At 43.8% G+C, this 15,962-nt stretch overlaps 1 protein-coding gene across 1 annotated transcript in view; it reads left to right on the top strand.

The window, feature by feature from the left end:
• Nucleotides 1-11,041: 11,041 nt before the first annotated feature.
• The window catches only part of LOC102480281 (L-gulonolactone oxidase), a 34,220-nt gene continuing 29,299 nt past the window's right edge, over nt 11,042-15,962 (top strand). The window contains exon 1 of the mRNA XM_006153224.3: nt 11,042-11,207. Coding sequence (XP_006153286.1) covers nt 11,205-11,207 — 3 coding nt within the window. The 5' untranslated portion in view covers nt 11,042-11,204. The remainder of the gene's footprint in view (nt 11,208-15,962) is intronic.

Raw genomic sequence — 15,962 nt, 5'->3', positions numbered from 1 at the left:
CCTGCTGTCTCTGTTCCTGGGAAGGCAGAGTACATGTTCTAAGAACGCATCACGTTGGAAGGGATGCTTTCCATCTGCTTAAGCCTTTCTGTGTCCCCGAGGCACTGGGTGATCTGGCCCAGTGTTCTCCCAGGAACCTTCTGGAGGATGGTGTGGTCTGTGGTCCACTCTCTGATAGAATAGTCCTTAGCCCCAGCAGCCACGTCCCCTTTTTCTCTGCTTCCCTGACAGTCAGCTCATGTGCAGATGCACACTGTGAGAATGTGAAATGTGCTACTGGGGCAGAGGAAGCAGATTTTAGATTTTATTTCATTTTAATTAACTGAAGTTCAAATAGCCCCATTTGGCTAGTGGCTGCCACAGCTCAGTGTAGACCCAGCCGAGCTTCTTCTTCAGACTCTCTTTTCCCTTGTCCTTCCTGTTAGACACCACCATGTCCACCAATTTCATCTCCTACAACTGTCCATCCTCTGCTCTGCTTTGGGCCCCAGCACCTGGTAGCAGCAGCCTCCTAACTGGTCGGTTCACAGAGTCAGACCCTGAATGTTGCAGGACCCCCATGGTAAGGCCCATGTGCTGGAGCCCCTCTTGGCCACCAGCCTGGCCCTGTCAATCCTAATTTGTCTCCAGCATGATCGACCCTGAACTCCTGCAGACACAATGCTAGTTTTCCTTGACCCTCACCTTTGCTTATGCATCCTCTTTTGTAGAATCTCCCACCTGCCACCATCTCTATTAAGTCCCCAGGCTGAGTCCTTGTTCCCTCCTCCCCTAGCTTGAAACATGTGCTCACAGAGGTATGTGCATCGCCCTCTCTGCACTGCAGGAAAAGCCTGCGTAAAAAGTGGTTTCTCCAGGTTGAATTCTAAATTATGATGAACATAAGTTGGCCAGGCAACAAGGTTGCATGTTATGGGTATGCAAGAAGCCCGGGCAATTAGAAGTGTCATCAACTATCATGTATGCAGTACCAGGGTGTGCCTGGAGTCTTACATATACCAACCTCTGATCCTTCCAGAGCATTTTCCCACTTAACAGATGGGGAAACTGAGGTTGGTTTAGATAGCTTGCCCAAGGTCAGTTGGCTGCTTGTAGGCAAAGCCTTGGCTCAGGTGCATGCTGTCTCATTCCAAATGCTGTGGTTTTTCTACCAGAAATATTTTTTCGAAATCTGGAGCCACATCACCTAGTTAGCTTATCTGTGGCTTTCGCATCATGTGACCTCAAGAAAGGGTCTCCATTCCCTTCTGTATTTTTTTAAAGAATTATTTATTCAAGTTTATGTGTCACTGTTATTATTTTTAAATTTTCTACAGGGCACATGCACTCACCAGAAGAGAGAGAGAAAAAGTGAAAGAGAGAGAAGAGAGGGAGAAAGTGAAAAACAAGTTGCCAGGTCTAGGACTCAAACCATGATTGGCCATGTGGAGTCCAGTGTCTCAACCACCTTGCTACTTGCTGGCCCCAGTTCCCTCATGTATAAAAAAGGATGTCAATAGAACCTAACTCGGAGGTGGTCGTTGGTATTAAGTATGTTAATTTATGCAGAGTTCTAGAACAGTGCCTGGCACAGAAGTGCTATAGATATATATTAGCTGTGAAATTCTCAGTTTCTCTCAGAAAATTTCCAACCACACCACCAACTCCCTCATCCTTTTGCATCCGAGAATTAAAGGGTTCATTTAAAAGGCAGCTGTGTAGCCCAAGAGATTGACTACCTAAGCCAGACAACATTATTTTACTGACTGGGTAAACCAAGCTCATTTGTTTTTTGTTTGTTTTTAAATTTTGCCAGAAGGTACATGCACTGGCCAGAGAGTGGCAGAGAGAGAGAGAATACCACCCTTCCCCCAACTCCCAGGGAGGATGGTCAAGCACAATCCCTTCTCCTCCATCCCCCCGTCCAGTCAGGATTTGGGGCACACACACACACACACACACACACACACACACACACGAGCACCTGGTGTGTTTTTCAAGCCACTGCTTGCAGTCAACCTGTCGGATCTAGCTGCCTTAACCACCTCATCACTAGCAGGTCCACTAAGCTTATTCGTAAGGGAGCACTTGGGAGAAAAGGAAAAAATCTGTCATAATAAGGAGCACAAACAGGCAAACCTGTTTTCTCTTTTGGTTCCATTTCAAATGCTCTGTCCCATAATCCATATAAAGCATGAAAAATGTCCCCCAAATTCTACTCTTTTGGTAAATAAGTGTCAAATGAATCAAGTCCATAGCACTGCAAATATATATATATATAACCAATTATACAAGATTGCAGGCCCTGAAGGATGCTAGACTATAGAAGGTCTATAGGTTGTGCAAGAAAATACTAGAGCCCTATTTCCTGATAGGCTTTAGGGGACTTCAGGCCACACATCGACTTTGGTCATTGTGGCAGCAAAGAGGGTTAACTGGAACAAGAGGGAAGATTTTCAGATGCCACTTTAAGTATATCTCATCTGAAGCGTGTTCAAAGTGATTGAATTGCAAAATGTGATTTTTATTACACAACTACGAAAGGCATAAGTAACAAATATGATCACCCTTCAAGAGGCATGGCAGGCCGGCTAGATGGTACTGCAGTAACACTCTGCTCAAGTGACCCTGGATCCATACCGGAGGTGGCAGGTTTAGTTCCCAGTGGACACCTGTGCATCAGCATGTGCACCCATGATCCTAGCTGGATGGAAAGGCTGGGACAGGGTTGTGAGGGAGGATTGCCAACTAAGACCCTGTCGAGGAGCCTTGTCTCTCTATCTCTCACACTCATGAAAGAAAGAAACTTGAAAAGGGGAAGGAAAAAAAAAGCCTGACGATCTCCACAGTCTTACATCTATATATTGGTGAGGTTGTAGTGCTCCAGGATGGAGTTAAGATCACTCACCTCTCTGTCAAAGGAGGATCACATGATAGCTGTCAACTACAGCATCCAGGGTTTCCAGGAGAAGTGTCTTCTACAATATGAGTCTGTTAGACTAGATGGGACAAAAAGCTATTTCACCTCTCTTGGTGGCGGGGAGGGGGGCATTTCTCTGTGGTTTTAGGCCTTAAAGTGACCCAAAGCAAGTTTCTGCATTGTTCACATAAACATCATCATTGGCACAAATTAAAAGAAAACAATGGTTAAAATATCTAGGTCAGAAGCTGAGAAGTTTTACAACAGGTGTTGGGCGGAAAATACTATGCTAGCTGTTCAAAGGAATCTATCTGGTCACAAATGATAACTTTCTTATCTTAGCAATTGTAGGAGTTTCTTCTGCGTGTTGGCTACTGTACCCAGTTGTTTAATTGTCTGCCTCCCCTGTTAGGCTGTGAAGCTGTTGGGATTGGAGACTAACTGTCCAGGTGATTTATCCTTGAACCCAACCCAGCATTCTCCTAGCATGGTGTAGATGTTCATTAGGTATTTGCTGAATAAATTAGAGAATGAGTTCATAAATGAAGGAATGGATAAATAAGTTAGTTTTAAAATCTTCATCTGGATGTCTTACTTGGCAAGACGGCCAGCCAATTACATGACTGTTTTCACTGTTCCAAGCCTTGATGGATCTCTTTGTAAGAATGCTGGTATGGCCCAGCCTGGTGGTTCAGTTGGTAGCAAACTGAATTGCAGTGCTGGAAGCCACATGCCAGCTATGTGCACAGGTGCCCAAGACCCTGATGACCTGGGAGACCAGGGAAAGGTATTGCAGTATGATGAGACTATGTTGAAGGTAATTCTCTCCTCTCTCTCTTTCTCCTTCTCTCTCTCATATGCATGCACATACTGTCTTGCATAAAAAGTAAATAACTTGCTGGTGGCTCAGCTATGGTAACCTGTGCATGACACTGCTGCTTGGCAGGCTGTATGAGAGGCTCGGATTCAGTTGCTGGCCGACCCTGAAAATCTGTGCATGGTGGCAAATGCCTCTCCTCAGTTAGGAGGCTGAAACAGAGGATTGCAAACTCGTGGTCAGTGTGAACAATACAACACCTGCCTAAAACAGCTGGCTGTGATGGTTATACACCTGTGGTCTCAACTACTTGGGAGGCTAAGGGAGCAGGAGGATCGTGACACAGTGAAACTCTGAAAACAAAAATAAAAACACCACTCACACACACATATACAAAAAAGACTGCAGCATCTCTGCTTATAGAACTCAATTCAGTGGAAGACACCCAGAATCTGACAATTTATTGGATAGACTGCAATAGAACATCAGTGGGTTTCTGCTGCATTAAACACAAAGGCAATCATTATTTGAATAATAAAGCTGAAGTATTTACAGTTGCTGTAGATGTTCAGTTTTCAACTTTCGAAGATATACGGGGGATCATTCTGTCAGTTTAACTAAATACATTTTGTCATTTTCAAATGCAAAATTTTTTGAGGATAGTACCTGCTTTTGAAAAGACTATCAATGATGTTTCTACTTCTGTCATGTTCACTCCTCTTTTTTAAAAATAATAATAAAATACACATAAAACTTACCATTTTAACTATTTTTAAGTGTACAATTCAGTGGCATTAAGTACATTCACTGTTTTGTAACTATCATCACTATACATCACCAGAATGTTTTCATCACCCCAAACTGAACTGTAAACACTCACTCTCCATTCTTCCTCCCTAAAGACCCTAGCAACCACTCCCTCCCACCCCCACTGTCAGCTGGGCTATCCTAGAGACCTGGAATAAACTAAATCACTCAGTCTTTGTCCTTTTATGACTGGCTTGTTTTACTTTTACAGTGATCTCAAGGTTTATCCATGTATTTGCTGGATTAGAATTCCATTCCTAACCGAAGGCTGAATAATAGGCCACTATATACTTACAGACCACACATCGTTTAGTCATTCACTTGTGGATAGATCCTTGGGTTGCTTCCACATTTTGGTTCTTGCCAGTAATGCTATGAATGTGGCTGTACAAATCTATCTTCAAATGCTTGCTTTCAATTTGGGCAGCCGTCCCTAACCTTTTTGGCTCCAGGGGCAGGTTTTGTGGAAGACAGTTATTCCATGGACTGGAGGGTAGTAGGGAAATGGTTTCAGGATGATTCGAGTGCATTACATTTATTATGCATTTTATTTCTGTTATTATTGCATTGTAATATATAATGAAATAATTATACAACTTACCACAGTGTAGAATCAGTGGGAGCTTGTTTTCCTGCAACTAGAAAGAACCTGCCATCAAAGACAAACTGGAATTACAGGGAACAAAGAGTGAAGATGTGAATTTTCAACATGCTTCCATGTGAAAATCTAATGCCACCACTGATCTGATAGGCAGTGCTCAAGCAGTAATGCAAGTGATGGGGAGTGGCTGTAAACACAGATGAAGCTTCACTAGCTTGTCCTCCACTTATCTCCTGCTGTGTGGCCCAGCTCCCCCAGTTCCAGGGCTTGGAGACCCCTGCATTTGGGTATGTATCCAGAAGTGAAATTGTGGAACAGAGGATGATTTTATGTTTAATTTTTTTTAATGTTTTAAAGTTAAAAACATTAAGCATAAAAATTAAAAATATTTTAAATTTTTAAAAAAATTTTAATTAAAAAAATTAAACATAATTTTTTTTTCCATATGGCACATACACTTGCTGGAGAGAAAGAGTAAGAGACAGTGAGAGGGAAGGTGAGAAATCATCCCCCAGGGCAGATGACCACACTGCAATCCCTTCTCTCTCCATTCTCCTCCTGGGATACATTTAATTTTGTGAGGAACCACTGTACGGTTTTCCACAGCTGAACCATTTTCCATTCCCATCAGTGACACACAAGGGTTCCAATTTCTCCATACATCGCTGACACTTGTTCTTTCCATACACACAAACGCAGACAAATACACTTATGTATAATTTGTCAACCTAGGGGGCTAGTAGGTGATGTGGTTAGGGAGGGCACTGGACTCCCACAGGCTGCCCATGGTTCAAGTCCCAGACCTGGTGGATTGCTTTCTCACTTTTTCTCTCTCTCACTCTCTAGTAAGCACATATGCCCTATAGCAAATTTAAAAAATAATAATAAATAAAATTAAATAATTTTTAAAATAAAATTGCCATCGTAGTGGGTGTGAAGTATGTCTCATTGTAGTCTTACTTGCATTTTCCTGATGTTTAGGGATGTTAACAATCATTTCTATGTTTAATGGCCATTTGTATATCTTTTTCGAAGAAATGTCTGTTCAAGTCCATTTTTTAATTTATTTTTTTTATGTGTTTGCTTGTTTTGTCATTATTGACTTGGTTCTTTGTATATTCTGTATACCAATCCTTCATAGAGGATTGCAAATAAGTCTCCTTTTCTGTGATTTAGGTTATGCAGGGGCAGAAAGTTACAATACCTTTTCTCGCCATCATAAGGGTGATGGCTAATACTCTTAAAAGACAGATTAACAAGAGAAACACATATCAAGGCTCCCATGTCATTTATGTGACATAAGAGCTTTCAGAAATAAAGACCCAAGGACAACTCTGTTTTTATGCTTAGACTTCATGAAGAATAGACAGCTGAGAAGAATAGAAAGCTGAACAAAGGGTATGATCTCTGGGCCTGGTAACAGACCAAGGGGGCAAACCCAGCCAGACCTGTCTGTTCTAGTTCTTCTTGGTCTCTGTGTGTGTGTAACATTTCCTCCTACTCGGTATGGAGCAGAGCCTTTCTAGAATGGGGATTTTTAAACAAGAAGGAAGAGAGTAACCTCTTAGGGTTTTATGGCTGGCTTTAGGGGAAAAGTTTCTATGACCTGCCTTCACTTTGGGGGAGAAAAGGACAGTGGACAAGAGGGTAGCAGGTTAGATGGGCCTCGCTTCTGAGGCCTTCCTCATTGCCTTTACAGTATTCAGCTTGATAAGATGCCATATACTTTGGTGTATTCTCTGATCCCCAACAGATGTAAGCTCACTTTTTTCCTTTTTTAAACTTTATTTTTAATTTTAGATTTTTGTCATAGGGTACATGTGCTTACCAGAAAGAGAGACAGAGAGAGAGGGAAAGCAAGAAATCACCCCCTCCCCCCAGGGGGATAACCATGCTGCCATCCATTTTCCTCCATTCTCCTCTCAGGATGTTGGGCCACACATGCACATGTGCCCAGTGTGTTTTTCAAGCCTCCGGGTCTAGGACCCAAACTGTGGGATCTAGCATCTTAAACACCCCACCACCTGCTGGCCGGTAAATTCATTTTTTCAATCAATTAAAAATAACATCTATTTTTAAGAGTTCATAGATTAGCTCCTAACTTCTGTTTCTTAAGCAGTTCATCAGTTTTCCATGATGTTAGTGCCAAAGGGAAGGATGAAGCATACCATCACTAGGAAGCCATTGTGACTATTTGGGCTGGTGTCAGAATTTCAGAGACAGAAACTAGTCTTTGCTTATACAACTCAAAGCGTGAGAATTCCCGAAAAAGCCCCAAAGAGTGGTATTTATTGCAGTTTGACTACATTAGAGGGATGGATATTTGTTGATTACTACTATCAATGATCCTGGGTTCAGATGAAAGAACTCTGAATGGCATGGACTATTTTTGACAGTCTCATCCTACTTTGCCTTAAAAATATTGAATGAGAGACATGGTGGTTAAGTCACTGGATCCCACATAACTGATTTCACAGTTCAAGTCCCAGCCCTGGTGGCTTGAAAACCATGCTGGGTGCATGTGGATGCATGCCCAAAATCCTGAGAGGAGGATGGAAGAGAAGGGATTATGGTATGGCCAATCCTCCCTGGCAGATGATTTTTCAATTTCCTTTTCTCTCTGTTTCTTTCTGGTGAGCACACTTGGCCTATGGCAAAAATCTAAAAAAAGAAAAAAATAGTGAACTTTGTACCTCACTTAGTATTTTAAGGAGAATGACCTGACTGAGAAGGGTAAGGAAGTCACATCTGTAGACCAGAAATCATTATATACTCTTCAAAATTTTCACAATAAGAGGCTGGCAGGTGGCGTGGTGGTTAAGAGTGCTGGACTCCCACATGCCGAACCATGGTTCAAGTCTTGGGCCTGGCAGCTTGCTTTCTCACTTTTCCTTTCTCTTTCTTGCTCTGTCCCTCTCTGGTCAAATTAAAATAAATAAGTAAAGTAAAATCATTCTTTAAAACAAATTCACAGTAAGAGGATAAGTGTTTCAAAGAAATGTGTTATGTTATCAGGAACAAATGGTATATTAAGAAGCTCATTCTCATTGATAAACAGCTCTGGAAGGGGAAACAATTAAAAAAAAAAAAAAAGCTTTTTGGTGACTCCTAAAACGATATCGATTTCTCTGGCCAAGAAAGGTTTGAAAAAGTTAAGACTCAGCAAATATTGAACAAGCTGAGTCCTTCAGACAAGACAAGATAAACAATAAATCCTTGACCCCAATCACAAGATGGTAAAAACACAGATTGAATGAACTGATGCACACGATTTTTGCTGATTTTTAAATTTCTTCTCATGTAATTTCATTTCTTTCAATAAAGGCAATTTATAAGATGGATGTGATTGGTTTGGGGTGAAGATAGAAACATCCCATCCAAGATGCAGAGTGAAGAAAGAAGACCTCTGTGTGGGCCAAGGCTCTGGGAAATGTCAGCAGAGGGGGTTGTGGGGAGTGCCAGGCCCACCCAGGTCCCATAGCACTAAACTCAGAATGGATAGAGGAAACTTAGACTCAACTGTACTTGAAAGAGAAATTTGTGGGTAGGGAGTTAAAACATGCTTTGCCTGGAGCTGTGGAACAGGGTTTGAGGGCGGAGTGGGAAGTGGTTATGGATTTGGGGTGGTACCAGGCTATATCTAGCATTCCCCTCTCCTCCCTGCCATGCACCTCTCTATTCCTGGGACTTGAGACTGACCCCATTCTTGTGTTGGCCACTACCCCTGGGTACCTTCCAGGACTTGATTTGGGATAGTGAGATGAGACAGTAGCCAACCTGATAGGAGCTCTGTCCATTCCTCAGCCTCAAGCTCTGCCTTTCCCAGCAGGGAGTTTGGTCCTGTCGGGTCTCTTCAGTTGGCAATGGAACTGGTGGCCCTGGAGCTGCAGGCCCTACCCCCTGGGGGCTGAAGGGCCAACCCCAAGTGAACAGATGCAGAAAGATGAAGCCTGGTCTTACTGTTCTTTTTCAGGAAGGTCTCACTGGGACATCAGCCTCTGGAATGGTAGACACCGATATACAAGTCTGCCAGGGTTGCCAATCAGATGACTCACACACAGACATTTTCTTCCTCACAGCTCAAGGCTGGAAACCTCAGGTCAAAGTTTGGCAGGGCTTGCTCCCCTTGAGATCTCTCTCCTTGGCTTGTAGATCCATCTTCTCCCAGTGTCTTCATGCAAGAGGTCTTCCCCTTCTCTGTGTGTCTGCAGCCTCGTCTCTTTGTATGAGGATACCAGTCATATTGGACATGACCTCAGTTTACCTAATTCCTTCTTTTATTTTTTAAGCTTATTTCTTTCTTCTATGAGTGAGAAAGTAAAAGAGAGAGAGGAGGGGGAGAGTGTACCACAACAGGGTCTCAATGCCAACATGCAAGCTCAGCCCTCAGTCAGCCATAGACTCCAGGCAAGTGCCTGCCTGGCACACCCAAAGAGGTCTCAAAACTTGAACTGTGAATTTTCCCATGTAAGAGTGCCTTGCAGAGTGTGACATTTTACCAGTGTACCACTGTCTGGCCCTGTTTATCACCTCTGTAAAGGCTTCACTTCCAGTATAGCCATATTCTAAGGTACTGGGACTTTGCAATTCAACATGGGGATTTGGGTTTCAGCTCTTTCCCCAGAGTTAGCTGGGTTAAATGGCCTGGTGTTCCACAGGCTCTTCATCTGTCTCTGGGGCTCCCCTCTCCATAACTGAACACTGCTGAATGTTCATCATTAGTATCACCTTCACCTGCCAGACTTATGTGACCACCCCTCCCCCAATTCACAGCATTACAGTTGAAGTTGAGAGTGCAATCCTGTACACACACACACACACACACACACATATGCAAACACACACACTTGCACTTGGATGCAGCAGCAGAAAATGCAAGAGGACTTCAAAGTTTGTGGACAAATGGAATTAAAGTACAAGTACAAAAATAATTTTAATCCACACATAGTTTTTCATAGTATGCATTTACCATGAGCTTTTGGAAGACCCCTTGTCCTGATTTGGGGGATGCAGGTGTGCCTCTGAATCCCCTCTCTAGGCCTCTCATGTGTATATCTGGCCTCAGGCCTCATTCCTCCTCCAGACTCCAGAGCTATTGCTCATGTTTCCCACTAGACACCAGCTCTTGGCTGAGAAAGATCTGATACACCAAGATGGTGAGTGGTTATTACTTTGGTTCTGTGTCAGGCACTGAGCCAAAGGACACAGAAGTGTCCCAAGGACCCTAGCATAGCAAACTCTCTGTAGGAGGACAGATGCAAGAGCTGGTGACCATTCTAAGCACCGATTGTCTCCCAGATGAGGCGTCCCTCATACATCTTCTGTAAGTTTATGTTGGCCCTGAGAATTAGGCAGAAGTGCTCCCATTTTATTGAAGAGGAAACAGATTTACAAAGGTTAACTGGCAAAGCATGGATGGAGAAACCTGGTCTGTCTGCCCTAAAGCCTTCTCATCTCCTCAATGCTTGAATCTGGAGAAAGGGAGACCTCCACTAGAAGGTGTTGCTTGGACTGTTAACTTTTCCCCTGTGCTACAGCTACTGACATCCTGTCTCCCTAATAAAGGTGCCAACTTGGTTTGTTCATCCCCTAGACCTGATGAGTAGAGTCATACACACAGGGACTCACACTTCAGCTGCCATGTGGGCCCTCCTCCAAGCCAGGGGGCACTCCTAAGACTCCCCAAAGAACACTACAACCCAGCCTTCTCAGACCTATGGCTGGCAATGTCCAGCTCCAGAATCCTGAAGGTGTCAGGATCAAAGCTCAGGCAGCTTCCTGAAACAGAATAGACACCACTTGAACTCTGCCCCTCCACTTTCCTGCCTTCCACCACCCCCCTTTTCCGCAAGGGGGAGGGGCAAGCCTGAGCTCCTATTTGCATGCTAGCCTTGATCCTGCTTGGGGCGGAGCCTGGGCCACACTGTTTACCTGCTTTACTGGCCCCAAGGCCCTTGGTGTGCACCAGCTGCAGAGTCAGCCCTGCACCAGCCCAGTTTCAAGGTCCCAGCACTTCCCATTGCCCAGGACTTTCTTCCCGGAGAAGCCAGAGTCAGCCAAGGCCACTGACCACAGGAGCCATGGTAGGGCCTGAGATGGGGCCAGTCAGTACAGCGCGATGTGTCTGGGATGGGCCTGTGAGCTGGTTTGGGAGGGCACTATTGGGCCAAGTCTGAAGTCAGGGTAGGAAGGCTATAGGGACTCTCTTGAATTGGACTTGAGGCTTTGTGGGGTACTGGGATGATAAGGTGTGTATGAGAGAGAAAGGTCTGGGTTGGACTGCAGTGTCTTCACTTGTTTGCTGTGTAAACTTGGAGAAGTTACTTCACCTCTCTGAACCATTTTCTGCTCCTAAAAATGGAAGCAATCTGTCCTATTTTAGGGCATTACTATAAAGCTCAAATAGGACAGGACATGGAGAAGATCCCAGCACAGTGCTGGGGAACAGCAGGTTTCCAGCAGATGGCAATCTTGCCCCTGGGACTCTATGGCTTGTGGGATCAAGGCCAGGAAGGCTGCACCTCTGTGGAGTCTCCCAGACTGAAGGATCCTCGTGGGAAAGCTGAAGACCAATCCCAAGTCCTTGGGCCTCCATGGCCAGTTTCCCTGACCACCTACACATCCATAGTGTATCTTCTACTGGGCCTGGGGTGGGACAGTGTTGTAGTCTAACCAGCGAGAAATAAGAGGACATCCAGACATAACCAAATTTATTGATGTTTTATTGAGTAATAGGCCAGTAACTGCAGGAGGACTCATGTCTCTCAAAAACCCCACAGCCCTGAGTGTAGGGAGAAAGACGCTTATAAAGGCAAAAACCCACATTTGGGCTGACAGAGCAGGGGCAGGAATCATTGAGGGAGAGGTGACAAGGGGAAGGAGTGGAGATTCCTATGTGTAAGTGGTTACAGAAAAAAGCCAGATCAAGCAGGTCAATAATCTCTAGACCTTTGCTTAAGCACAATGGAATCTTAATAATCTTTATGGCTAGGGCAAGGGGTTTGGTGATTGATTATTCTATCACTAAGGAACATCTTAAGGTAGGGAATTTTGGGTTATTTAGCAAAGACAGCCGGAATGTTAATCACTCTGTTTACTCTAGGCAAAAGGAGAAAGCTAGTTTCCACTATAGAGAGGAGTTAAAAATGGAGGTGCTCCTGCTTCACTGCTTCACTCCCCACTTCTCTTTCACGGGGATCAAATCATCGACTCCTCAGTATCAGCTAGAAGGTGGGGTAAGACGTTTCACTGAATTTAAAGTCCAGTTTGAACTGACTTGGGCTGATTTCTTGGTCTCCAGTTGCTGGACACAGTTGCTCATGTGCGGGAGTGTCTGGTTGGACTGGCTTGGACCAATATTCATGATTTACAGCCACTAGGTTCAGTCACTTACAGGAGGTCGTGATACAACACTTCCCAAGGCAACGCAAGCAGTTTACGGAAGCAGAATAGCATTTGGTTAGGTACTTCTGGAAATAACAAAGTATTTTTGCAAAACAGAAAGCATATCATTCCCCCTTTTTTGAATCTCTTCAAGTATCTGTTGAAGTGGGTCACCCTGGTGGTACAGTGCCTGATATGTTTAGGTTGTAGATATAGAGGTAACCAGCATTTAATATTTAATGGCTTTTATCGTCTAGGAGACAGATCGGATAAGAAAACTGAGTAAACTAGAGCCGAAAGTCAGAATTAGAAGCACAGTTAATAGAGGACTTCACAGTGACAAGGGCCAAGGAGCTACTACCAGAAGCCACTCTAACCTTCCCATGAGTCAGCACTAGCGTGTCCTTTTTCTGACCATCTGGTCATAGAGCTGCTGGGCCGTATTCCTGACAATGCCTGACTTAGAGTAGATAACTCTGGAGTGACTAGAGTAGAGCTGTTATTCTCTGGTCTCTGAAGTATTGTCAGAAAGGACCTTCCTGGTTTATTTTTATGGACCAAAGTCCTGGTGAGTCCGTGGAAGCAGTCCTCTTGGCCTTGGTGTGACAGAGCTACAGGCTAACTTTAAGAGTGGCAGGAATAGCCAGTACAACTATGTGAGGCCCCACCTAGACTAGTTGGAGGGGCTCCTCTCTTTTATTTGTTTTACTATATAGAAAATTTAAAGATATTAGTACAACTGTCCTTAGAACATTAACTTGATTAATTTTTGCAACTCTTTCTTAGACTTTTGTAACATAACTCAAACCTTCAACAACATGCTTTAGACCTTTTAGCTTTTGTCCCTTTTTTTCTTCTGTTCTGAGATAGCCATTCTATTTTTTTTTTTTGGAGAGGATTTTTGCTATAGGGTGTGTTTGCTCACCAGAAAGACAGAGAGAGACAGAGAGACAGAAAGCGAGAAATCACCCCCCAGGGGGGATGACCACAACGCAATCCCTTCTCCTCCATTTCTCTTGGGATCTTGGGCATGAACGCACACACACCTGGCATGAGTTTAAGCCCATGGGTCTGGGACTCAAGCCCTGGTCGACTACTTGGGAGTCCAGCGACCTAGCCATTATGTTAACTGTTGGTCCCAGCCATTCTATCTTAAAACAATAACTTTATTATACAAAATTGCTTCTATATAAAAACCTTTCCTTTTAACCTTTTTCACTAGAAATACATTTTTACAGCCATAATCCTTCCTTCATTCTTTATCTTATTCTCTTGGTTTTTATCTTTACAAGTTTAACCCTAAAAATTACCTTAATTTAACAGACAAGTTCAATTACAAACATTTATTCCATTTACATTTACCTAATTTTTGTCTAACTATTGTTTTAAGTTATTTATGGAAACAAGGCTATTTAAGGTGTTTTTCTTCTAAGAAAAGTAAAACCAGGCTAGTCCTACATTAGCTAGCCTCATTTCATCTAGAGACTGACCTATTAGACACCAAAAATTTTCCTAATGTTTCACAAGTTTTTCTTTTCCTCCAGGATTTGATTCCTAAAGGAGCGGATTCCTAAGGGAGCCTTGCCTCAGGGTTTAGGATTTACCTGATACAAGCAACACATTTTGAGATAACCCATTCCTAAGGCGATCTAGATTAGGCACAAAGTATTTGTTCCAATCAATTTAGCAAGCTTTGTTTTTCCCAGGTGAGTAATCTGGTGTACCTGATCTATGATGACTCGCTCAGTGGCCTCAGGGACTATTGGCCCACCATCTGGTAACGGCAGCCATTCTTCAGATCTGCCAGTAGCCTACTGTTTGTGGGCCAATTTTTCCTTCTCCTGAGTGTAGGAGGGCAAGGATGGAGAACAGAGTCCGGGTGGCTATAAGCTTTTAGCTGCTGGTAGAGGTGTCTCCCCTCCAGCTAGGACTTACACTTTCCTCTTTGCCACATGGTCAGCCAACCCATTTACTACTGTTTTGTCTTATTTTCTATGAGTGTACTTTTGGAAACAACCTTAACTTCTGATTTAGACAGAAATTAATCTTAGTCACTTTAAGGGTTACCTGAGGCTTGTCCAGTGAAATTGTCAGATGTCCAAGGGCAGTCATTGGGGTCTTCAGCCCCATCAATCCTCAATTTCAGAAGACAGCATGGACTTCAGAAGTCCCGAACTTACTTCAGAGCTCAGTACATTCTATCTCTAGTGACCAACTCCACATTGGGGACAAGGCCCCAGTGGGGGACATGAGGATGCCAGTCATGGGTGTTGTTTAGTGCCCAGGCTGCCCACATTGAAAACAGTTTCCTCTGAGGCAGAGGGTCTGATGATCTGGGATGTTTCCAGATGCTGCCCTCAGAGAAGTTCCAAGCCTTCAGGATTACCACGAGTAACTACTGGTTGCCTTTAAAGTGAGAGTTAAATCTAAGGTCAAGGTGCCTTGCCAATTATGTTATAACACTTCTCTGAGTTACTTGGGAACTTTCCTGATATCTGTTCTGAGTTGTCCTACACTGAGAAGTGAACCTCAGTTTCAATAGCTCCTGCAAGGAGTGGCTGAATATTGTCAGGAGGAAAAGCCCAGCTTACAGGTTTTACAAGGCATCTGCCTTATTGCCTATACAAAAACCTCGCAGCCCTGAGTATAGGGAGAAAGGCGCTTATAAAGGCAAAAACCATATTTGGGTTGACAGGGCAGGAGCAGGAATCATTGAGGAGGGGGAGGTGACAAGGAGAAGGCATGGAGATTTCTGTGCGTAAGTGGTCACAGAAAAAAGCCAGATCAAGCAGGTCAATAATCTCTAGACCTTTGCTTAAGCACAATGGAATCTTAATAACCTTTATAGCTAGGGCAAGGGGTTTGGGGTTGATTATTATATCACTAAGGAACATCTTAAGGTAGGGAGTTTTGGGTTATTTAGCAAAGACAGTAGGAATGTTAATCACTGTTTACTCTAGTCAAAAGGAGAAAGTCAGTTTCCCATATAGAGAGGAGTTAAAAATGGAAGTGATCTTGCTTCACTGCTCCAGCAGGAGGTCTGAGTCCTGCATTCTTGGGCAGGACTCATCTATCACCCTTGACCTCATCTATCACCCTTCACCTGAGAAGGAACAGAGTTTTCTTTTTTCTTTTTTTTGAGAGGTTTTTTGCTATAGGGCGCGTGCGCTCGCCAGACAGAGAGAGACATAGAGACAGAAAGCGAGAAATCACCCCCAGGGGGGATGGTCACGCTGCAATGCCTTCTCCTCCATTCTCCTCTTGGGATCTTGGGCATGCATGCACACGCGCCCGGCGTGAGTTCTAAGCCACTGGGTCTGGGACATGAACCACGGTTGACTATGTGGGAATCCAGCGACATAGCCATTACGCTAACTGCTGGTTGCGAGAAGGAACAGAGTTTTCTGTGGAGTCTGCCCATATGACTACGAAGAGCAAAGGGAGATTTAACAGGA

Source organism: Tupaia chinensis, unplaced genomic scaffold (assembly GCF_000334495.1).
Source record: "Tupaia chinensis unplaced genomic scaffold, TupChi_1.0 Scaffold000366_1, whole genome shotgun sequence".
NCBI classification, from domain to species: domain Eukaryota; kingdom Metazoa; phylum Chordata; class Mammalia; order Scandentia; family Tupaiidae; genus Tupaia; species Tupaia belangeri.
Note: the sequence above shows the minus strand (reverse complement) of the source record. Positions and strands in the feature narration are given on the sequence as shown.